This window comes from Gouania willdenowi, chromosome 6 (assembly GCF_900634775.1).
Source record: "Gouania willdenowi chromosome 6, fGouWil2.1, whole genome shotgun sequence".
Lineage (NCBI taxonomy): Eukaryota > Metazoa > Chordata > Actinopteri > Blenniiformes > Gobiesocidae > Gouania > Gouania willdenowi.
The window spans coordinates 66,343,676-66,369,172 of NC_041049.1; the positions used below are offsets into that span (position 1 = coordinate 66,343,676).

General features: G+C 36.6%; 2 protein-coding genes across 3 annotated transcripts; both read left to right on the forward strand.

Moving 5' to 3' along the window:
• Positions 1-4,666: 4,666 nt before the first annotated feature.
• Positions 4,667-13,361, forward strand: LOC114465782 (homeobox protein DBX1-B-like). The gene is made up of 4 exons (XM_028451021.1): positions 4,667-5,049; positions 6,210-6,293; positions 11,455-11,657; positions 13,021-13,361. The coding sequence occupies exons 1-4, from the start codon at positions 4,686-4,688 to the stop codon at positions 13,306-13,308; spliced, it is 939 nt and encodes a 312-aa protein (XP_028306822.1). The 5' UTR covers positions 4,667-4,685; the 3' UTR covers positions 13,309-13,361.
• Positions 13,362-15,470: 2,109 nt separating this feature from the next.
• cstpp1 (centriolar satellite-associated tubulin polyglutamylase complex regulator 1) lies at positions 15,471-24,356 on the forward strand. Of its 2 annotated transcripts, none has more exons than XM_028450133.1 (9): positions 15,471-15,674; positions 15,751-15,853; positions 17,428-17,558; positions 18,482-18,566; positions 18,653-18,738; positions 20,815-21,025; positions 22,078-22,187; positions 22,294-22,357; positions 23,627-24,356. In XM_028450133.1, the coding sequence occupies exons 1-9, from the start codon at positions 15,632-15,634 to the stop codon at positions 23,793-23,795; spliced, it is 1,002 nt and encodes a 333-aa protein (XP_028305934.1). In that variant the 5' UTR covers positions 15,471-15,631; the 3' UTR covers positions 23,796-24,356. The 2 variants fall into 2 exon arrangements, with proteins under 2 accessions (XP_028305934.1, XP_028305935.1); XM_028450134.1 differs by having other exon boundaries at positions 23,586-23,767.
• Positions 24,357-25,497: the final 1,141 nt, after the last annotated feature.

Genomic DNA, 25,497 nt, shown 5'->3' on the forward strand with positions numbered 1-25,497 from the left:
AGTCCCATTTTAAAAAGTTAATAAAAAATAATATGATGCAAAATAATGTGTTTTGTTAGTCCTTCTAATAAGTACATTTCAAAGATTTTAGGCCACTTTTGTAAAAACAGTGGAGGATCCCTTTAAATGTTATATATAAGGGTCGGTTAAATCCTGAGGTCAGACCCACCCTGTCCCCTCACTCCTGCATTCTGCAGCTCCCATGGTTGAAGTGGAGACGGGGCGTTCAGTGACAGTGGGTGTTCTCTGTGTTTCTGAACTCGTTTAACGCTCATTCAAGTCACCACGTGATGGAACACTGAGACGGGCGCTGTGATCAAAGGCTGGCAGAACAAAGCTGATGCTAAGTCTCCCTCTATCCCTGTGCAGGCTGAGAACGACCTGCAGAAGCATCAGCAGAGAGACGCAGAAGTGGACATTAAAGCTGCTCCAAACATGTGTCAGTGTGTCAGTTACTGCTGACACTCTATGACGAGGCAGGAACAATCCACCGCCAAACTGAGTTTGTTCTGCGCACACATCACAAACTAATTGTGCATGCTTAGGCTGGGCATTATACAGTAGTCCCTCATTTATCACGGGGGTTACGTTCTTTAAAAAAACCCGCAATAAGAGGAATTCGCGAAGTAGTCAGCTTTATTTTATACAATTATTATACATGTTTTAAGGCTGTAAAACTCCCCACCACACACTTTATACACTTTTCTTAAGGCTGGGATACACTGTGCGATTTTTTCAATCATTGTACTCAGCTCCAGCTCAAACTGTGCGACTCGTGTGCAGAGCCCGAATGTGCGCAGCTCACGATGCATATTCTCACACTGTACGGACCGACACTCTGACACGATCTGACTGCTCACACCGTACGTTCATACACGACACGTCGGGGTCTTGTTACCGGAAATGCAACGTATAAATTAGAAGAAGAAAAAGAACTCTGAAGCGCCACCATTAAAACGGGCGAAGAAGAAAAACCCGGAAGTGGAGACTCACAAATCTCAGCAAAAAGAGCTTTAAAAAAGAAAAGACGCCGACGTGATGGACCAGGAGCTGGCTGGACAGACGTGGGCACAACAGTCCGTCAATTTTACAGCGGTCCTACGGTGTTTGCACACGCGCAGTGTGAGCATTTACGGGAAGCCAGTCCGTGGCACTGCTTCAACTGTGCGACACCCTCACGAGGGGCTCAGCGACTGGATTTCAAACATGTTTGAAATCCTTACGACCTACGATTGCTGATCGGGAGCTGGTCGTGAGGTGTTAATCGCTTCTCGTGACCCCATGTATACTACACGATGCACGACACACGATCTAGCAGAGACTCGCACGATCTCACAAAATAGTCGCACGAGTCGAAAATCGGCTCAAAATGGGCCAGAAATTGTGCAGTGTATGCCTGCCTTTAGAAAGAAATTCACATTTCTCTCTTATTTTAAACACTCTCAAAGTTCAAACCTTTGTAGATTTTAAAACATAAACCTGTTTTCAAACATACAACACTTCAGCGTCACACTGCTAGCGATCAGACATTGATGCCGAACGCAATCAGAGTCTTTGTTGACGATGATGTTAGGCCGTCAACACAGACACAGGTCTGTTCACCCATTCAACTATGGAGTAGAAGCTGTGTGTGACCACCTGGAGCTGTATGACACGGCCTTTATAACTGGAACTGAGGAAGGATTTGGCGTGGAGGAGAATCAGCGAGGAGGTGGTAGTAGCAGGTAAAAGTTATCTCTGTAGTTTTCATCTTTGAAAGTCGGTACTGAGCTAGGATAGCATTAGCTGCTATTCACACTGTCTTTTTTCACTCGTGGTTTATGTTTATTAGAGGAGAAAAAGGAGCGCAGCTCCTCACTTCAGCAGGCAGTGAAACTCACTGAGTTGGATGTGTCGCTGGTGGGTGAATGCAGCATTAGCCAATCAGGACGCAGAACACAATGCGCGTTTATACGCTGTAATGCATGCAAAATTGCACTGCGAAACTCTGAGGCCGCGAAAGGTGAACCGCATTATAGTGAGGGACAATTGCATATCAATATTTAAGATGTATCGAGTTTTCGATTTTGGCGATATAGAAAATTACAATCACTTATATCGATATACATATTTTTAATAGCTTTTTTTCATTGAAAATACTCGTTTTAGGAGTCTCTGCTTTCGCTGCTTCTTAGAACAGCATAATAAGCACAGTTAGATGGATTATTGAGTGCGTCCTAACTAAGAATGGGCAATATGTTATCGTTTACGATATATCGTCAAAAACATTCTCACCAGTAAGAATAAGTCATCCCACAATAGAAACAATAAATTCCCAAGTGGGAAATTAGAGAGGGCCACGGGCCATTTGTCCCAAATTTGTTTGTGTTTGTAAAGAACCTGTTTACACTTTAAGTTGAGAATTATTTCATTTATTTATTTATTGTTTTTATTAATTGTAATTTTTATCATTACCGTGATAAATACCAGAAATTATCTTGATGCATTTTTTAGTCTATATCACCCATCCCTAATCTTAACCCAGACCTTCTCCGAAACAAGCCACACTACAGAACTCACTCACACGTGCTGTCTCTTAGAGAAGAAAAAGGCAAAAGTGTCACATATTGTGCAGCTGTCTCTTAATAAATGAGCCAGTGTGGAATTTTGCATCAGCAAATTAAACCCAGAATTGTCTTTCTGGTTAGACTTTATTTGAATTAAATTTATAGAGATTTATATCGTATATCGGCATCTTGAGAAAAAATATTGAGATATGAGTTTTGGTCTATATCGCCCAGCTCTAGTGCATGCTCTTAGTGTTTTGGATTATAATGCACTGGTATAAATAGGAGATCATCAATTCAGTTCTAAATAGAGCCAAGCATATTCTATATTATGAGGATTAAAAATGTTAATTGTTACTAGGGATGTATACAACTTTTTCACTTCCGATATGATACCGATATTGCAACCTTGAGTATTGGCCGATACCGATATTGAATCATACATACTTTTATTACTTATTCTGTTGTGTGGAATGTTAGAAAAGGCTTGATCAAGTGATGTGACTCAAACAGAGGAAACAGTAGGTATGAGAAAAACTGACCCATTTATATTTAACCTACTGGTTACATACATTTTTACCTTCAACATAATATCTACGGTATTTTACAATTGAATAAATATAATATAATATATATCGGAGATTTTAGATGCAGTTCGATAAAATCTGATATTCGTTTCTGGCTGATATCGGACCAATATCCGATATCAATATTGGATCGGGACATCGCTAGTTGTTACAGCAGCAAAAAAGGGGGGAAAAGTTAAGTAGTTCACATATATTGATAATTAAATAGGTCACAATATTAAAATGAGCTTTAATTCCACATTTAATTAATCTGTGATTAATTATGCCCCTAAACGATAACTTTGAATCTCTTAAACCATATCTATAAGCTTCATATTTTATTATTAATCTTATCTGTTGGTGTTGTATAAGTTTTCTTCCCACTGACAAACTTCTGATTAAATGTGTTGCATTAAAAAATTTGATTCAGATTCAAATGCAGATTTGTTAAAAAAGTTTTAGTTCTTCTTTCCGCGACCTGTAACTGCTTCGCTCCCAGTAAATTTGTTATACTGTATGTAGGCTTCTATTTTATTGTTTTAATTTTGATTCTGATATTTTCAAGATGAATTTGAATTGTGTCCCATTAAAAATCTGTATTATTTACCCACGTCTGCAACTTTATAATATAATATTTACCACATGTAAAACACAATTCACTCAGCACTAATAAGTGTGTACAGTATAAAGAGAATCACTGTGTTGTTTAATCCCTGTGAAAGTAATAGATTACAAGTACTCGCGTTACTGTAATTGAGTTGGGTACTTGCACCTTTTTTTGGAGTATATTTCTAAATCAGTAATTTTACTTAAGTACGTTATTAAAGAAGTAAAGTAATTCGTTACATTTTCGTTACTTAAGTTACTGAGTAAATTATTATTAATATTGGTTTTAAAATGATCAACAGACATTGTGAAACTACAAAAAATGAAATGACCAGACAACAACCAAATGTATCACATCATAACTGTCGTCGACCAATCAGATTAATCGTAATGCACCACACCAAGAACAGCTTTGAATGCTGGTTATTTTCTCAGTTTTTAGAGTTCATAAATGTAGTTGAGCCTGAGAATTGTTTTAAATTTTGAATTGAATTCATTGGTGGTGTTTTATTTAGAAAATAACTGTACATTTTGACAAACCTTATATTTTATACAGATAAATAAATTAAGTTACAATTGTGCAAGATTTAATCTCTTCCTTTTTAAGTTTATATGAGATGTTTACTGTGTGCAAAGAAACCGTTGCAAGATTTATTACCAAAAATAAACGTAGGGGTGAAAGTAACTTTGACTACTATTTAACTGAGCTACTTTTTACTTGTACTTGAGTATTTTATGTATGACTTACTTGTACTTGTACTTGAGCATAATTTCAATAAAGTAACAGTACTTGTACTTGTATAGAATATATCAGTACTCTTTACACAGCACAGTGAACATCTCCTCAAGCATGAACGTGCACGCGGCTGAGCGTGTGCGCGCCTCTGTGAGCACGGCTAGGTTGTCGGTATAAATCCTCAGTCAGAGGCCTCGAGGCCAACACTGGAGTGTCCGGACCTCCTCCACCATGACGTTCCCCTGCAGCGGCCTGCCACTCCCGCTCTACCCGGCCCTCCTGCGGCCCCCGGCGGCTTTCTGCCCGCCCCTCAGCTGCTCTCTGCCTTCCAGCTTCCTGGTGGAGGATCTCCTCAGGCTGAGCCAGCCTTCAGCCTACCTTCAGCGGACTGTCCCCTCCAGGAGTCCCGGGGACATCCTCCTCCCCTTGGGGCCGGGATTCTCACATCGTCCGACTGGCCCCGGAGTGCAGCGGCCCGCCTACCTGAGCTCCGGACCGCCGAGCAGAGACAACCCGGGCTCTGCGCTCACCTGCACCGACTCTGGCTTCCTCAAGTTCGGCGTCAGTGCGATTCTGTCTCCGTCCACACGGACTGGTGAGGACTTTATTCACTTAGTATTTATCTATTTATATGTATTTATATTATTTAAAATAAAAAGAAATCTACATTTTATTTAAAAAAAAAAAATAATAATAATAATAATAATATATATATATATATATATATATATATATATATATATATATATATATATATATATATATATATATATATATGTAATATTTAATAATTTAGATGTTTGTCCTGTAAAGCAGAGGTGTACAAGTACAAAAAAGTCATACATAAAATACTCAAGTACAAGTAAAAAGCAGTTCAATTAAATGATACTCAAAGTAAAAGTTATTAGTTACTTTCACTCCCCTTACGTTTATTTTTGGTAATAAACCTTGCTACGGTTCCCTTGCATTAAAAGGACTAGACCAAATCTTAAAAACGTAATTTATTTTCCATAAAGACATCTTCATAAAATAAAAAGTTTGTCAAAATGTACATTAAAAAATAAAAAATAACCCCAATGAATTCAATTCAAATTAAAAAATAATTCTCAGGCTCTAATGAACTCTAAAACAGAGCCATGATAAATGTGTCAGGTACCCATAATAGGTAGAAACCACAACTTGAACCATTGAAAGATGATTTCATTAGAAAATGGAACGATTAAGACCATATGGATTATGTTCAAAGTGCCATGAAACGAAAATACAAAAGAATTATCACAAAAACTAATAATTTACTCAGTAAAGGTTGGGTGTCAAAATGCAATTAATTACTTTACTTCTTTGAAAACGTACTTACAAGTAAAATTACTGATTTAGAAATATACTCGAAAAAGTACAAGTACCCATAAAAGCAACTCAATTACAGTAATGTGAGTACTTGTATCCCATTACTTTCACCTTTGGACAGTAGCTTATGAGCCTGTTGATTTATTTGAATGTCTTACTAAAAAAGAAACGTTTTTTTAGTTAAGCCCTTATTCAAAGTTTGTGAAATGCTACCCCCTTTATTGTGGATTTTTCTTGGTTATATAAAGTTAGAAAATATTTAGATTTCAAATCATACCCCTGTGTAAAAAGGAATTGTTTTTGGAGAGAAGTTGATATAGTAAAATAAGAGCATTTATTTACAGCTGGGTGCCACTGTCACTCTTCTCTTTCTCACTCTTTTGCTCCTTTTCTTTTCCTTTCCTGCAGCTCAAAGTCATCAGATGAAGACTTTCCCACTGCCACTCTTGGAGGAAGGCCTCCATCCTTTCATCAGAGCTTCTTATCTCACAGGTTGGTTCATGTGCTCTTTTTCAAGTCTGAGCTCAACTTTATTAGATATGAACCCATTTCATTTCAACATTTCACATTATTATGAACCTAAATCCTGCATCTTGTTATTTATGATCATGGTTTCATGTCCCAATGTTTATTTTTCAGTTTGTTTGTTCCTGTCTTACTATGTACTACTATTGGTATTTGTCTATCATCTGTTCTGCAGACTTTAAGTTAACACTAACTGCCATCTTTCCCCCACAAACAAATCAATATATACATATTATTAAAAAAAAATCTCATAGCTGATAAACTGGAGGGTTAAACAAATCAAATGCTTTATCAGACAAATCTTACATTAAATCCAATGGCACCAAAGTTTATGATAAACAACCTAAACTTTGGTTGTACACAAAAACAGCAAAGATTTATATATTTTTTGGAAATTGAATGCAGTTGTGAGTTGGACATGGATTTTTACTTTCTACTTGTGTCACTGGAAATCCTGTTAAAAACAACTTTGCTTTTAAGAGTAAATGCACAATTCAATTCAACATTATTTATCTAGCATGCATTAAGTTATGTTTAATAAAAAATGAGCAGCATTAGTGGCAATTAGTGCACAGGAAGTGGAGAACAGAACAGGATAAATTAAAAAAAAGTAACATCAGAGGATTACAAAGTTATAATACTGGGTTATACACATGTTAATCAACAATTATTATTATTTTTTTAATAAAGAGCTGCTCGGTGTGCCAGAAAAGGTTTTCCAGCAGCTAAACCTAAACTCAACAGTAAACTGTGACACAGCATAAGTAAAGGTACAGCCACAGCAGGAAACTTAAGAAAGGGATTAGTCTTGTCCGTCTTTAAGCGCAGCTTCATGAATAAATGAATGTATGAATGAATGAACATTTATAAAGAATATATATATATATATATTTTTTTTTTAAAATCTAAACAATTATCAACAAATCATACCGAAGTTCGAAAAAGGAAAGGAGTAAGGCGAAGTATATACTTTAAAAAGAAAATCTCTACCCCTTTTAAACGCTTATACTGTAAATAACTATATAAATATGTAGTTAATTTGTATACCTTATACCCACATTATATAGATATCTATATGTATATACATATTTATATATATCCATGTAAATATAGTATTATGTATACTAATTAAATATCCACATACATATTTAACAAATACTAAGCTATTATAATGTAACGATTTTCATTATTTTATCCATATCCCTCCTCACACTCCCAGTTATCTTCCTCTTTTATATACCTGTTTATATACCTTTTTTTTTCAAGCAGATTTATGTTTGTACTTTGTTTTACTACTTTGTGTACTTTGAGATAATCCTTAATTTCTAATTTATCTACCTAATTGTTGACTATATAATGAAAAAACAAGAAGACATAGTCATCAACATCCCCCACCAGATTGTTTGCCATTATAACTCACAACCTTTTCCTAAATATCCTAAATCTTAGATGTATATATAAGAAAATATTATCACATCAGAATATAAAATTACTAACTAATCTTAAATGGTTTCTAAGAAAAACTGTCACCTTTGAAGATACCTCAAACAGAGTTTTAAAAAAAAACGGCTCAAGGGCAATAACTCAGGAAAACATAACTTTGCGCTTCTCATTTTCGAACTTCATCTAGGTATTGACACCCTGAAGCCACACACCGAGTTTGGTTGTTCTATCTTAAATGTTTTCTGAGAAAAGCTGTCCCCTTTAACTCGGACGGATGCATGGACAGAGCTCAAACCTATATCCCTCTTCACACTTTGTGGTGGGTGATAATAAATAGGCCTGAAGAAAAATAACTGAGTAAAGAAAAAATAAGCATGTTTAATTTCCTTTATGGGAAAAAAGTATCTAAAACAGAGCAGCAGAGACAGGAGAGTGAACTGCTACAGAAGCTGCGTTGCCAGGTTGGGTTTAAAGGTTCAATGGATGTGGTGGAGTTTTGACAGTTTCTATCACAGAAACATGAACCTATCATACACGTGTTTGGACAGATCTGTGTCTGTATCTGCCCCACATCCTGGGCTCTCTCCTGGGTCAGTGCGACCCTCCTCCTGACTGCGCTGACTGCTGTGCTGAAACAAATTAGTCCCGTTTGTTCCGCTCTCACTGCCTTTGTTTGTCAGAGTGTGAGGAGGCCTTTGCCTCCACAGCTCAACACGTCCTCACGTGCTGCCATTTCCTATGAGGTAAGGTGACTGCCAAAAGTTTTGCATGTGCACAAGTAAAAAATTGTGCTAACGAATCATAGCTACATTTGTGGATTTTACTCTCATGGATATGAATCCGCCATGATAAATCACTGTGAAGATTACGTCACATAGTCACAGGCATGAGGTGTCGAATAAAGATCTGCAAATACTGTGTTTCTAGTTTTGACCAGGGGTGGCGGTAGTGCAGGACAATGCTGGATGCCAACTACTGTTTAACACGAGATGTAGAAGAAGAGCAAAACGCCTCAGTTCACCTCAGTGAGAACACTGAAATATTGTACAAAGTACAGAAAATTTGAATTCATCTGATTTTGTTCGCTTGCCATGTTATGTGACATTTTGGTGCAATGTCCCAATTCTTCTTCTACATCTCGTGTTAAACGGTGTTTGGGTTCCAGCATTTCTAGCCACCACCAATGGTTGTAACTAGAAATGCAATATATATAAACAATAAAGGTGGAACAATATATTGTGCAACAAGATATCACAATATTAAAACATCACAAGATGTACAAGTGAGTGGTTCCGATTTTTTTTTAAATCCCTATGATCTACTACCAAGGTTCCCAAAGTGGGGTACGGGTTCCCCAGGGGTACGCAAATTGTCATGGGGGTACTAGTATTAATGCTAGGCTAATGTTCAGCTAATGCCAGCTATTGCTAATACTAAGTTAATGCTAATGCTATATTGATGCTAATGCTATATTAATGCTAATGCTAGCTAATGTTAATGCGAGGATAATGCTCATGTTAATTAATGCTAGCTATTGCTCATGATTGCCTGATTGTAGGCTAATGCTAGGCTAATGCCATATTAATGCTAATGCTATGTTGATGTTAATGCTAGCTAATGCTAATGATTGGCTGATTGTAGGCTAATGCTAGGCTATTGCCATATTGATGCTAATGCTATGTTGATGTTAATGCTAGCTATTGTTAATATTGAGTTAATGCTAGGTTTATGCTAATGCTAGGCTAATGCCATATTGACGTTAATGCTAAGCGAATGCTATAATAACGCTAATGCTAGCTAATGTTAATGCTAGGCTAATGTTACTGTTAATTAATGCTAGCTAATGCTAATAATTGGCTGATGCAACTAATGCTAACAGAAATGCGTGGCTACTGGTAATGCAGTGTTCACTTGCATTTTCTTCAGGAAATGAAATATTTTAGTTATGTATGATTCCTCAACGGATTCCTCAAAAGCTAATATAATTTTTAACAAAATGAAAGATTAACTGTATAAAACATTTTATTTTTAACAGTTTTTAAGAAAATAAACAAAATATTAATGATATGAAAACTGTTTTTGTAAATTGTACAATTTTAAAAGGATCAACAAATCCTTTGTTTTGTTTAAAAAATAAATAAATCAAGGTTTATGTATTTATTATGTCATTAAAAAAGCAGTTTGTGTGTGTGTGTGTGTGTGTGTGTGTGTGTGTGTGTGTGTGTGTGTGTGTGTGTGTGTGTGTGTGTGTGTGTGTGTGTGTGTGTGTGACCTGTCTCTAATGGGCCTGTAATGGAGCAGCCTGTCGTCGGCCTTTTTTCCCTCAATTCATTAGAACACAATCAGCTTTTTTCACAGCACTTTGAGCCTCTGTCATGGTTCATTAGAGCCAGTGTGAGGCCTGGCTCATTAGCATTGGCTCTGTCTCCACCAATGGACAAATTAGGCTCCTCAGAGAGTCAGTACACGCTGTGTCTAACCTGGAAACAAACACACACTGATACACAAATGCCTTGAGTTTTAATACTGGCAGTTTTTGGTGAGCAGTGTAGAAATGATGTTTTGCTGCCGTCTGCTGTTTGTTATTAGCGTGACTTGTTATTTCTGCTACTCTGGACAAACATGGTAAACTGTTATATCTCTGTCCATTTTTAACTCAGAGACACAATTTTAGCCCCAAAATGTTGTCCATTTTCTAATCTACAAATATATCTACTTTATAGAGGCTGCACAATTATATACATTTATATACATTTTTAAAGTCATGTCATGCTGCATGCATTGCAAATGTTGACCAATTTACACCATTCAAAGATCAATGCTCTGCTGCTTAGTCACAATGATGATATCTAATTTGTAAAGTTCTAACTCTCTTACTTTTACTGTATTTTAAGGTTTTATGCAAATTTGGCTCTTTTTGCAAGCCAGCGTGCTTGATTAGGTTTGCTAGAGTGACACAGCTGCTGCTCATGAAATTTTAGGAAAACTGCTGTTAAAACTTTAATCCTGCAGCTACAGCCACAATGTTAAAGTTTGCTGTTTCTGCAAGCTTAACATGTTGCCACAATCTTCGTCTTTCTTAAAATTATACTTCTGGTGGGAATGCTTAGCGTTCATCCCCACTTGCTTCCACAAAAAGGACTTTTACCCTCAGAACTTCTATGTGCAGATTTAGCTCAGGGTGATCAGAGTCCGCTTCTACCTTTGGTAATGTGTACAAACTTGTGTTCATTGATAATAAACACATACAGCCAAAGGAGTTGGCAATATTTTTTTTGCATTCCCACTTGCATTGTCACTGCAATGCATATTTGTCTAGTTATGTTTAATGTTTGTTTTTGTTTTCTACATGTGGGTAATTATAACCCACATGCTTTATTACTAATAATTCCAGCAAATTAATTTTGTCTAGTTTTTTTAAAATAATATGTTAAAGTTTCATTTATTCAGACATTTTTTTCAGGAAATGTACTTAGTAACTCATAAGGACACATCAAAGCAATCAGCAGACGCCTCTGAGGAAGACTAAAACATGTCAGGAGATCAAAGTAAATTTCCTGAAAAAAGTTGTCTGAATGAATTAAATTTTAACATATTATGCTTTATTCTTGTGCTAGCATGAATTATGTTGTGTTGAACATTAGAATAAATGTATCCATCATCCTCCTCCTTCTCTTCCCTCCAGCCTCCTCTCCTGTGATTCCTGTCCCGGGCACATTTTCGTGGCCTATGGTCCCCAGAGGGAAGCCCAGGAGGGGCATGCTTCGACGGGCAGTCTTCTCTGACCTCCAGAGGAAAGCACTGGAGAGAACTTTCCAGAAACAGAAATACATCAGCAAACCTGACAGAAAGAAGCTGGCCACCAAACTGGGACTTAAAGACTCACAGGTAAACAAAGCAGAATCTGCACTCTGACCTTCACACTATCAAAATAGACATGTCTCAGTATTGGCAAACATGTATGGATATGATATATTATCTAATTGTCATGCCTTTAAACCCGCTTCATATCAGATGAGGCAGGGTTAGTGTCAATTACATTTTTCAGTTACAGTTATGTTTTCAATTAGTATTACAGTTTTTTTTTTTTAAATTAATATTAAATTTTAAAATTTACCCCTCCATTCAATTTTTTTCTAAATGGTAAAATGTGGGAAAGCTTGATATAATACATATTTTAATAATTGTTAACTACAAATGTGTAGAACTGTACATAGAACTGTAACATGGTTCCCCCATTTTGTGTTAAATTATAAGCGACAATTTTTATAGAATTATCATGGAAATTACAATTATAACTATAAATTAATTCAACTATCATTATGCCATAATTGCAATTAATTTTCACTTACGTGATTGCAATTGTAATTGACCCCAACCCTGACATCATCAATAGTAGCAGCTCTGACCCAGGCTAGTAGAGCTCATTTTACCTCCCTCTAGTGGATCATTACTGCATTGCAGAAATGTAAAGACAATCGACAAATCCTAAAATATTGGAAATTTTGTCAACAATTACCCCCCAAAAAAGAAAAATTCAAATAAATAAGTATGAAATTGAATTGAAATATATTAAATTACATTAAATTACATTGCGTTAGATTACATACATTTACGGTAGATTAGATCAGAAAAGAATATGTTATAGCGGATTACATTAGTGTAAATTGGGTTAGTTCAGATTACATCAGTGGTTCCCAAACTGGGGGGCGCGTCCCAGTGGTGGGATTTGATGTCAGGGGAGGGGGTGTTTGTGCGTGAACAGTCTTGTTGAACATTTGAGTATTAAAAATAGAAAAATGTCTTTTCTTTACAGTAAGAAATGTATTGTTACTGTTCTAAAATAAGTGATTATTTTTGTTAGGAGTTTTGAAGAAGATTAGTCACAATTTTTTACTATTTAAATAAAGGTGACTTTTTTTTTTAACCCATTTTGTCGAAATGTTGTTGCAGTAGGGGGGCTGACAAATTTTAATTCTTCAAAGGAACCACAACAGAAAAAAAGTTTGTGAACCATTGGATTAGATCAATTCATGTTATGTTATAGTAGATTACAATAGATTGTGTTATATTGGATGAAATTACAGTAGAGTAGATCACATTAGGCCAATTCCCATTGGATTAAATTATAATAGAGTATTGAACTTATTAATATTAATAGATCCCTGCTGTCGTACACTGTTTTGCAGTGTTGGTGTTGGTCACGCTGACTTGTGTTTACAGTGCTCATGTTGTCCTGTGATGCTTTCAGGTTAAGATCTGGTTCCAGAATCGCAGAATGAAGTGGAGGAACTCCAAAGAGAGAGAACTGCTGTCCACGGGCGGCTGTCGCCAGCAAACCCTCCCCACTAAGACCAACCCCCATCCTGACCTCACGGATGTGGGTCAGGGGGATTCCTTCTGCCGCCGCCTCAGCCGGACCGCCATCAGCGTAGAGGAGCCACGCCCACACAACCACCACGACCAGTGCCTCCCATCAGAGTGCAGCAAACAGTCAGAGCTGTCCGAGTCAGACGGAGAGGAAATCACCGTCTCATAGGAGCGAGTGACGGACAATTATCCCCTGAATGTGTGCATATGTATAGTTTCTCTGTACAGCGGTGTTTATATGAAGCTCTGTGATATATTCATACACGCATATTTTTAGGAAGAATATTTGTAGCTTAAAACTTAATGTATATTGTAATGTTTATTTTCATAATTAAAGCTGAGAAATGTCTATGTGTCATTTTGTGTTTACAGTATTTCTCGCGTTGTCAGTTAAAGGCACGGGTGCTCAAGTCTGGTCCTAGAGAGCTCCTGTCCTGCATGTTTTAGAAGGCTCCCTGCTCCAACACAATCAAAAAAACACGCTGGATCAAAAAAGCCAAAGATGCAATGACAAAAAGTCTGCACAACTTAGCTCCCAATTTTAATTTAACTTACACCAAAAAACGTGACGTTTCGGGCTGGACGCCCTTCATCTGCTGTCTGTCTGCTCCAACACACCTGGATCTAATGATGGTAGATTGTAGAAAATTAAGATTTTGAGTCAAAACATGCTTGTCTTTAAGGTTTGACTTTAATTTCCTTGTGAAAGAGAAGGGAGTATTCTCACAGTGAGTTATAATCTGACGAAAAGCCCGAGGAGGAAATCTCTCCTCTGGACTTTATACACATTAAAAAGTGTTCACAAAACATGGATATGAAATGTAAACAGATCAGCACCTGCTTGGTGTAAGAATGGATAACACAGGAGCCTTGCAAGAAGATAGCAGACATACTGTATGAAGGAAGCTATCAAAATGGGACACAGTTTGTGTCAAACTGACCACGACACACATGAACACATAAATCTTAGTGGCCTCTTTAATGCTTAAATCCTAGTGTCACTAAATATGAATCCACACTGCAAAGGGTGGAACGGCATCATATTAAATCCCATGGTTTTAGAATGGGATGACATTCAACATGCATGTAATTGTAAAGGCAAACGAGTGAAAACTTTTGGCTATACTGTAAGTAAGTATAATCTCTTATATTGTTCATAACCTTCCAAAACAAATGCACACATGAGGCTTTCTGAAGAGAAAAAAATGTATCATATTTTCTTTCATCAATGTTGGAATTTATTCTACAGTTTTAATCCAAAAACAGTAATATTTCTTTGACAAAACTAACTTAGACTGAACTAAATATTTATGTTGTATTGTGTTTAAATTGCACTATATTTCCTTTAATATTCATTTTGTTGTATGCTGTAGGCCCTGAGAAACAAATTTTGTTTTCATGGAAACATAAAAGTGACAAGGTTATTAAAAGGTTATAAATGAATAAATTATTATTAATAATAATAAGTAGAACAGTGGTTCTCAAACTTTTTTGGTTCAAGTCCCCCTTTATTTTATTTCTAAATCCATTTTTTTTTTTTGTTTACTGCATTTTAGTTGAACTTGATTTCTATTTCACAAAGTGAAAATATAGAAATACAGTTGTTTAAAATTGTGCGTTGTTTTAAATATGTTTTTTTTATTTTTTAAAAAAAACATCAAATTAATTTTTTTTTTTTTTTTTAGAAATTTCAGGCAACCCCACATGGGGTCCCCACCCCAAGGTTGAAAAACCCTGATTTAGTGACTTCTGAATAGATTTATTTCTGTAGTTTTTATCATTTCCGGTCTCCTCACGCTGGTGTGGGAACAAGAATGACTTTATTTGTTAATTTTCTTCTCTCTCTCCCTCTCTCTCTCTCTCTGTCTCTGTCTAGTACACCCTGTAGTGCCATCGCGTACCTCAAGGGGTACACGTACCCACATTTGAGAAACACAGAATTTATTATTATTATTATTATTATTATTATTATTATTATTATTATTATTATTATTATTATTATTATTATAATCATTTCATTTCATTTATTCTTTTCATTTTATTTATTCTTTTTTCATGGTAATGCAACATAAAATTGGTATAACAATCCAACAAACACAACAATAATACATTCCATAAAAAGAAGAACAGGAGTAGGATGAAGAAAAAAATCTTATAAACTCCTACCCCATTCTTAACAAAAACATATTAATAATAATAATAATAATAATAATAATAATAATAATAATAATAATAATAATAATGTAGAAGACGAAATGAATGAGGAACCTTTGTGAGCGGTACTGTTGCCGGGGTCGTATTTTACTGTTACTCACAATATTCACCTGTTACCATGGAGTCGGGACACTGAGCTAACGCGCTAACACTGTGGATTCAGAGGCTACAGAAATGTCGCAGCTTCCTTCATAACTTTGAAGTTTTTCGTATTTTGTCGGATATTAATACAAATATTAACAATAATAACACTGAAAACCTGCCCCTGGTCGAGCAGAATGAACCGTTTAACCGGAGCCGTTCCCGCTGAGCAGTATCTCGGTAAGTGAACCTTCACTGAAAACTGCTGAAATAACTGACCGTGTGTTATATCGTGCGTGTGCGTGTGCGTGTGCAGCGGACACTAACGTGCTGTTCTACCTGAGTGACGCAGTGACGCAGCTTCTGGAGCACAAGGTGGAATACACGCAGTTTGGAGTGATCCGCTTCTTCGCTGAATAGTAAGTGACCCCCCCATCATTCACCTCCATCCGTTCACCTTTATGCACATATAGTCATCGACATCGATCTATTAGTGGTGAACGATAGACAGAGTTCACTGTGACAGGCTCACGATAATGATACGATATTTTGGAAAAGAAAAGCTTTGTAATATCTCTCATAATCAGCTATGGATCCTGTGGAGTTTTAATATTGCACGATATATGGTCCCACCTTTAATATGTATAGCAGGGATGGGCACGAAAATGTGTTTGTATCAGATCTGAGGGCCACATTATCAACATTCATGTCATGGGTTAGGTTTAGTTTATTGTTAGGAATAGGTTTTAACCCAATATCTCAACATTTTTTAGGGTTAAGTTTAGATAAAGGTTTAGTCTTAGTCACGTGACCTAAACTGGCTAATGAGGGGCGCTGCGTACGGATAGAATGTCGGTATATTGATACGGCAACCGTACGGATAGCCACTGCCTTTAGAATAATGTCCGATCTGAGCATTAATGCATGAGTTGTAATTATGTGTATTTTTATGTCATTTTATGCATTTTTGTTGTCGATTTTGTGCATTTTTGGGTTCACTCTCTGTATTTTTTTTGTTTTGTTGTTGTTTTCTCTATTTTCCAGTAATTTTGGGTAAATTTGTTGACAGTTTGTGTGTCTTTGGAGCTATTCTGTCATGTTTTTGTAGTCATTTTGTTTTAGTGGTTGTTGTGTCTGTCTTTGTTGTCATTTTGTGTATTTAAAAAAAAAAATTTGTGCATTTTGCTGTTGCTTTGTTTTTGTTTTTTTTTTGAGGAGTTATTGTGTGTATTATGTCGGGCTTTATATTTCTTCCAACTTCTTGAAATATAATTCTTGGGGATTTGTTTTTGGGGCCGCAACAAAATTAAACCGCCAGTCTGATATAAAGTACATATTATTTTAGTCAAAATACGTATTAGATTATATGTAGTTACAAAAATATGATACGTCTGCATATTCATCTACTATATATCTATATTTTAGTACACATGGATCTAAATGGGGTTTTGTATGATCTATCAGTGAGAGTAAACACTCGGGGCATATTTAATAACAGTGTTTGAAAACATTATATTTGTGACATGCAGAGAACCTGCAACTTGCTCTAATCAGCATCAAATCCAGCACAGTTTGTTTGAGATTTGATTATTTGTCTAACTATGCCTTTCAGAGAACCTCAGTGTCATACGGAATAAATAAATCAACTTAAAATCTAAACTAAAGACCTACTTTTTTCCCTTCGCTTTTATATAAAATGCCTTTTTATTCTTTTTACTTTTAGTTTTATTGTTTATCTTTTTTCACTGTTTTACGATAGATTTTTTTTTTGTAGTTTTCTTGCTTTATAAAATTAATTATCTGTCAAAGTTATGGTGATGACGTTTTGATTTTTTTTATATTGGTAAATTAACCTTTCATTAAAGTAGAAGAGTAAATACTTAACTGTACATGTTACATACATAGCAGCGCACTGCTAGCGATAAGTAGTAAAAGTGTTACACCTGTGTTTACACGGCTCTGTTTGTTTGTTTGTTTGTTTGTTTGTTTGTAGCTTCAGCAGCGTCAAGAACAGCAACCACGTCCTTTTTCGGGAGTTCAGTTACATCACAGCAACTCCTCACAATCGAGCGTCTTTCGTCAGAGTTTTCTGGAGATGCTACAGACAGATCGGCAAGAGTGGAGGTGAGGCGGACCACGTGTTGCACACCCGGAGCCAAATCACCTGGACGTTCCTCACCTGTGCTGTAATAGTTGATTGATACTGTATATCAGAGATGGGCCATTCTATCACAGCGGGGGCCACAAAACTGTCATTGTGTCTGATTGGAGGGCCACATGATCAACATTCATATCAGCATAATCCGTGTATCATTCCTACATTCAAAGTACGACAAAACCGGTAATGGTGAAAACGAATAAAGATGTTAGTTTTCCGTTTTCTGTATGGAAGCAAAATAGCTTGAATTTGAAAAACAATTTTTTCATTTTGGTTTTGGGAACAAATATCAAATAATGAGTGTTTTTTTTATTTTTCATGTTTTTGTTACATAATGAAAAACGAATGATACACGGATTCAGCATTAACACATTTTTTGTCTTGTCTGTGGTTTTGATGTTTTGTCAGTTTTTAGCCTTTTTGTTTATGGAGTCATTATGTGTGTTATTGTTATTTTCTGCATTTTTGTTGTCGATTTATGCCTTTTTCGGGGCCACTTTCTGTATTTTTGTTGTTGTTTTCCATATTTTCCTGTAATTTTGTGTAATTGTTTTTTGGAGCTATTTTGTAATGTGTTGTTTTTGTTGTGTTTTTTGTCATTTTGTGTAATTTTTTGAATTTTTTGTGTACTTTGTGCATTTTGCTGCTGATTTTCAAAGTTATTTTGTGTATTATTGTGTGCTTCATATTCCTTCCAAATTACAATGTTGAGGGATTTGCTTTGGGAGCCGCAAAAAATTAGACTGAGGGCTGCATGTGGCCCCCGGGCCACCAGTTGCCTATGTCTGCTGTATATAGTCTGTTTTTTTTTGCAGTTTATGAAGCATCTTTACATGAGGATTTATAAAAGTGAGGCTGTGATTCTAGCTGTGAGGTTCCTGTGTTGCAGAGCTGCTGTCAGCGTTGGAGTACCGCTCTCTCCTGCAGCTGCTGTGCCCTGACTTCCCAGTGGAGGTGGTGCAGAATGCAGCCAGGTCAGAGGTCACCAGTGCTACTACAACTCATCTCATCTCAGCGTGGCACTGTTTCCCTCAACGTGTCCACATTCCTTCTCTTTCAGGATCGTCGTGATGGGAGATGCTCTCGATTGTCTCATGTCTTTTTCTGACTTCCTTTGTGCCTTTCAGCTGCAGTTCTTCTACCAAGGTACACACACACACCAAGGATGGGCTCAGACACATTTTTCAGTTACAATTACGTCTTCAATTACCCATGTTCAATTACAATTTCATTACAATTACAGTTACCAGCATTTTTCCAATTACAAGTAATATACAATTGTTTTTTATCCTCAGAAAGTCAATTACATGTACGTTCTCAATTACTAAAGTTCAATTACAATGAATCACAATTTCTGAGTCTGAAATAAATAACTTGATAAAAGTTAACCTTCCTAGCATTTCTTATGATAACAGGTCATAAATCAGCTGTAAAATACACTAAAAACAAATATCTATGATGTCATTTTTTTCCTATCTATTGGTTACCTTGTTAGGCTTCCTAATCAATGAAAATAGATAGATAGATAGATAGATAGATAGATACTTTATTCATCTCCAAGAGAAATTCACAGTTCCAGCAGCTTACACGTATGGGAACAGAGGGGCATGCAGGGAAAGTACAATGTAAAAATTTAAAAATTTAAAACAGTGCAAGAAAAGTACTAAGGTAAAATATAATGGTCTAAAAACGAAATACAGTATAGTGTCTGCCAGTCCAGTTCGAGTGCAGTTGTGCAGATGACAGTGTGCAAGATACAGTTGCGTAATGGTCAGTTTGTACATACTTAGAGTCCAACTTGTAGATGTGTGTGTGTGTGTGTGTGATAAAGTGCGTGTGTGACAGAGGGTGCATGGTGTGATTAGCATTAAGTCCAGTGTTCTATGGTTGATTTTATCGCCCCCCTCCCCCAGAGTTGTTAAAGAGCCGCATGGCGTGGGGGAGGAACGATTTCCACAGTCTGTCAGTGGAGCAGGACAATGACAGCAGTCTGTCACTGAAGCTGCTCCTCTGCCTGGAGATGGCGCTGTGCAGTGGATGGTAATATAGGTTTTAATATTTTTGGTGTGAACGTCTGAGCCTTTTTGTGACGATGTACCCCTCAATTTCAAATTTTTTTAAATGGTAAAATGTGGGAAAGCTTGATATGAGACTTATTTAATAATTGCTAACTACATATGTGTAGAACTGTACATAGAACTGTAACATAGTTCAACAGTTTTGCGTTACATTGTAATTTTTGTAAATTATTTATTATATAAAATCAATTTTCATGGCAATTACAAAGTCAAATTTTTTAAACTCAATTACAATTTCATTACAATTACGACAGCAGCGGATTTTTGCAATAATCTGTTCGTGTTGTAATCGGAATTGAATTGTAATTGAGTTCAGACAATTGACTTTGTAATTGGCATGACCATTCTATAAAAACAGTAATTTACAATTTAATTAAATGCAAAACTGGTGAACCATGTTACAGTTCTAATGCTTACACATACGTAGTTAACAATTATTAAAATATTACAATTCATATCAAATTTGCCTGTTCGTTCTCTGTAGCATCATTTTACAATTTAAAAAATAAAAAAAAAAAGGAAATCAAGGGGTAACTGACATAAAAAAAAGGCTCAGACTCCCACAAAAAAAAATTAAAACAATTCATGGATGAGGAAACCTAACAATTTAACTAAAAGATGAGAAACATTAGACGATACATCATATTTTTTAGTGTATTTTACAGCTGATTTCTATCATAAGAGATGCTAACAGAAAGCTAAGACAAGAGGAATGTTACGTTTTATGGGCTTGTATTTATTATAGGCTCAGTAATTGTGATTAATTGTAATTTAACTTTAAGAGCGTATTTGTAATAGACTTTCAGGGGGAAAATAATAGAATAAAATAAACCTTTACTGATCCCCAAAGGGGAAATTCACACGTTGTAGCAACACCATAGAATAGCAAAAGTAAACAGTAAGAACAAAAATAAATACCAACATAGGATAATAGTGCAAATATACAACTATGGGACGGACATTTTTAAACAAAAACATAACAAAAGCGGCATAAAAAATATATATATAGTAATTATAAATGCTAATTCTAATTGTAATTGGGAAAAAATGTCCATCAATGGTTAATTGAAGATGTAATTGTAATTTAAAAACATAATTGACCCCAACCCTGCCTTTGGTAAACCTTCTGTGTGTGTCGCTGCAGAGTTTTTGGACGCTTTGCTGCAGATCTACCAGGATCTGTTGGCAGGGAAAAGTCCAAACACAGTCATCGTTCCCACATCAGCCTCAGTGGAGCAGCTGCTCTCTGCGGCTGCAGACGACACGGAGAGAGAGAAGCAGCAAACAGATGGAGGGGTGGACGCGTGCACGCTGGCTCAGTGCGTGGACGCGCTCTGTGACAGAATCAAACACAGGTAGCAGATTTAACCCACAGGACATCATGTACCTTCTGCTTAGTCACTTTTTTTAACTCTCAATATATTATTCAGTTTAAAGACTAATTGTATGAACTTTGGCCAGCAGTTTTTTTAATTTCATATTCATAATTCCATGATCACTTTAATTGCAACATGTATAGAACAGGAGATATAAAATGTACCAACACTCTTTGTGTTCGGGTCCGATTTGGTCCCCATGACTCCCATTATAACCACATATTTTAGATATACTGTTGTCCCATAAATATTTAATAAATCTAGGCCTCTACCTTCTAAATACAAAATGCATAATTTGTGTTTTTCTCATTGAAATAAAATTGTGTTTTTATGACAAAAAGGGCAAAATAAAATAACATGTATGAAAATATAATGAAAAACTTTATATTTATGATTAGGTCTGAAGTTGTTTAAGACAGGGGTTCTCAACTGCTCTCACTCTGGGACCCACATGGGTTAGGGTTAGGGTTCTGAAGACACTTTTATGAAGGGTATCATTTTGTTTTTCTCAATAAATGCTCATAGCTCTAGTAATAATAGTAATAGTAATAATGCTGAGGCTATTAAATCAATGTTTCTATCATTTATTGACCTACTCAAGGCTGTAAAAACTTCATACCAAATATTCTAATTTGCACCTTGTTAAAAAAAAAAGAAGCATATTTTATTTTTTTTCTTATTGAAAAAAAGGTGTTTTATGACAGAAAGGGCATAGAAATTTTTTTTTTTAAAATACAGAAATGTAATGAAAACTTTATATTTATGGTTAGGTCTGAAGTTGTTGAAAAGATATGATGTTACATTTTCTAGACACTTTTCTGAAGGGTACCATTTTGTTTTTTATTTTGTTTTTTTTTTTTTTCAATAAATGCTCGTAGCTCTAAAAGTAATAATGCCTCAAAATCAATGTTTTTTATCAATTATTGACCTAGCAAAAAGAAGAAGCATATTTTATGTTTTTATGACAGAATGGGCTTAAAAAGGTAAAAAAAAAAATATGCGCACGTGTGTGTGCGTGTGTGTGTGTGCAGTCATCCTTCCAGGTCGTGTATGAGGGAGATACTACAGCAGAGCCCCAGAATCTGCTACCACAGCTTCCTCATGAGTCTGGCTAAAGACGAGAGCATCAACCAGTCCATCGGTGCGTTCGTCTTCTCTTTGCTCCTCCACCTCAGCTTGGTTTACTGCTGACTGAAGGGTTTACTGTTACATGTAATGTAATCCTGTACTTTCTGTGCTCTCTGCAGGAGCTCTGCCCTGTAAGGCAGAACTACTCATTGATCCAGAGATGGACCAAGAGCTGGACAAGCTGTAAGAACACACGTGAACACCTTGGCCTTCATTTAACAACCGTTGGTATCTGAGCGTACAACGTGCGTTCGACCAAATTCATGCAAGCTTCTGTTTTTATCAATTCTGACGTGATCGTACGCTACAATCAGATCTCACATCAAGTCTGACCTCGTGTGGATTTGCGGTTCAGCACAGGAAAATCAAATATTTAAGCATAAGCAGACACACATTCAGAACAGATCAAAATAGATTATGAAATCAAAATAAAATGAATTTAAAAAAGGCCCACGTTATTACTGATACCACTTTTTTGGTAGCCTGGGAAAGCCACACCCACTTTCTTACTTTTTGTAAGAAATGCAGCCGTTTCTGCTCACTTCCTCGAACCAGAGTAGATCGATCCAATAAGAACTACACTTGTCGAGCTATTGTCGTCAAGTCCGCTCATCGTTTGATTGGTTACTCTGCGCGTGTTTGTCCCGCCCCGCTCAGCCACCAGAACTCAATTGGCTGGTGAGCGTTTCCAGACTAATTGCCTGTATGAATAATACAGGGATATTAGGATGGATTCCAGGCTACCTTTTTGGCTTTCCTTCAACCGAATACTTGATAAATCCACTGACAAACCCTGCTACCAGGCTTGTGCTCGCTAGCCTGACTCGTCTACTTTTTCTTGACTAAAATGTAAAGAATTGTCTTGATCAAATAGGGATTTACGCTCTTAGACTGTGGATGAGTAAAATCTCATTAAAACCACCATTAGACATTGGTTATATTAGTTATTGAAAGTTTAATTCAAACCTCAGCCCGAACACTGTTCACTTCCTCCGTTATTCTTTTACACAGAGCGTTTTAAAACAAGGTCCTTAAATTCCAGTTTTCCAACTATTGAAAAGCACATCTTTGTTTTTCTTCACCTCAGCTGACAGGATGATGATTTTCATCTCAGAAATGTTTATTTCCTTGCCAGTGTTTGTTTTACCTCAGTGGGCGGGGCCTCCGTACCAGGTATATTTGAGGGCATAGCATGTTAATGATGTTTAAATTCAGCTGCCGCATTTATCAACACCCGATCATTTGTACGTTGTGATTGGTCAGATATAAACATGTCATAAATCACATGTTGGTTCATGTCGTACGACACAATGTGAACTCTGATTTGATAAATTTGATAAATGAGGGCCCTTTTGTCCTCTCTGTAGAATATCTCTGCTCACATGACTTGACTCTTCTCTTCCTCACTCAGCTGATCACGTCTCCGCGTGTTTCTCTCTATGAAACCTCCAGGATCGCTCAGATCTCGGTGAGTCCCGGCAGCAACAGCAGCGGCAGTGCGGTGGGCGCTCTGAAGGAGGTGCAGAGGAAGGCGTCGCCGCGGAGGAACATCCACCACAGGAGGAAGATGGAGGTGGAGAGCGACGGCTCCACCGAGGAGACGGACTCCTCAGAGAACTGACCTCTGACCTCTGAGGTCAGGGAGCTTCATCTGTCATCGTTCCAAGCCTCCATTCTTCGTCTGCTAATGGTGGTCTCTGGATGCATTCATATGTTGGACCTGCTGCTCTCCCATCAACCCTCACCAGTTATTTATTATATGATACTAAAATCAGTGCTGGCCAGTGTAAGCAAAAATGAATATATATATATATTTAAGCACGACTGGGTGTTTTCCTCATTTTCAACACATAGAAATAGAAAAATTAGTGCAGTAAATTAGCTTAGAACAGTGGTCACCAACACGGGGCCCGCGGGCACCAGGTAGCCCGCATGGACCACGTTAGGGGCCCTCAGGAACTCTACTAGTACTCACCAATGAGCTCCATCTAAAATCTGATTTACTTTCTAGGATTCAAACTCACGAAGATAAATACATTTGACAGATGTGTTGAAAATGAGGATAACACCCAGTCGTGCTTAAAGAGTAAAATAACAATTCCTGTTATATGAGCTGTTTATTTATTTATTGCTGAACTGTAGAATATTAAGATGTGTTAGAAACTTGAACTGAAACAAAAACAAAGCCTATTTATTTCCTGATTTGTTACACGTGAATAAATTAAATATGATGAAGTAAAGTTTGCCTGCATGGATTATTATAACCCTCCTGCATCAGGGCAGTGTGTGCATCATCTTACAATCTTCATTGTTTGGGCTAACAAATGATTTCTAAAGCTGTATTCAATAGACCAGTGTTTCTCAAATGGGGGTTCTTGTATCCCGAGAGGTACACAATGACACTACAGGGGGTGATTGAGAGAGAGAGAGAGAGAAAGAGGAAATTTAACAAATAAAGAGTCAATTTTGGTCCCACGTGTAATGGTAGACTTATATGCATATTATAATTCTGAGTTTACGAGATGTAAATATAGATACCATTTATAGATATTATTATTATTAATAAAACAACACACAATCTTAAACAACTGTATTGCTATACTTTCACTTTGTGAAATATAAATCTAGTTCAACTGAAATGCAGTAAAAATAAGAGAAAAAACTGAGCTCAAATCCGATGAAAATCTAATTCTAGAAAAGACAAATGGGGGGACTTAGATTTACAAATAAGAGAAGGGGTACTTGAGCCAAAAAACGTTTGAGAACCACTGTAATAGACATTGTCATACTCCAATTTCAAAATAAAAGCCTGTAGTAAGACATAATGAAGACACCCTCTGTAGATGCTACTGTAAACATGATTTATTGACTCGAGTGACCATCGTCAGTCAGTCTGTGCGTCTGCTCTTCATCTTGTTCGTACAACACTGATATCATGCGGCGTTACACTCATATTTGGGTCAAATGGACAGCATACAATAATAATCATAATAATAACTCCTATACAAACATACATACAGTCTCTATACAGGATATATCTATATAGGATGAGTCATGTAACGACATGTAGGGTCACCGCAGTGATGCACATGTGGAGTGACGTAGAAAAGGACACTTTCTGGCGTAGCAGCTCTTGGCGCTACGTTGTGGATGGTTGCCATGGTAACGGATATAGTTAGCCTGTTGTAAAAATAGGAAAATGGTGTGTGAGGGTTGGCATCCAGATTCTAATCCACCTTGTTTTATTAGGATACATATCTCTGTGTGTGTGTGTGTGTGTGTTCCACTTTTTTCTTTACAATTATAGCTCTGTGACACACTTG

Coding starts and splice junctions, on each gene's coding strand:
- LOC114465782 (XM_028451021.1), top strand. CDS start 4,686: ATGACGTTCCCCTGCAGCGGCCTGCCACTCCCGCTCTACCCGGCCCTC. Junction 6,294..11,454: donor CAGAGCTTCTTATCTCACAG/GTTGGTTCATGT, acceptor TCTTCCCTCCAG/CCTCCTCTCCTGTGATTCCT. Junction 11,658..13,020: donor TGGGACTTAAAGACTCACAG/GTAAACAAAGCA, acceptor TGATGCTTTCAG/GTTAAGATCTGGTTCCAGAA.
- cstpp1 (XM_028450133.1), top strand. CDS start 15,632: ATGAACCGTTTAACCGGAGCCGTTCCCGCTGAGCAGTATCTCG. Junction 18,739..20,814: donor GCTGCAGTTCTTCTACCAAG/GTACACACACAC, acceptor GTGTCGCTGCAG/AGTTTTTGGACGCTTTGCTG. Junction 22,358..23,626: donor GACCAAGAGCTGGACAAGCT/GTAAGAACACAC, acceptor TGAAACCTCCAG/GATCGCTCAGATCTCGGTGA.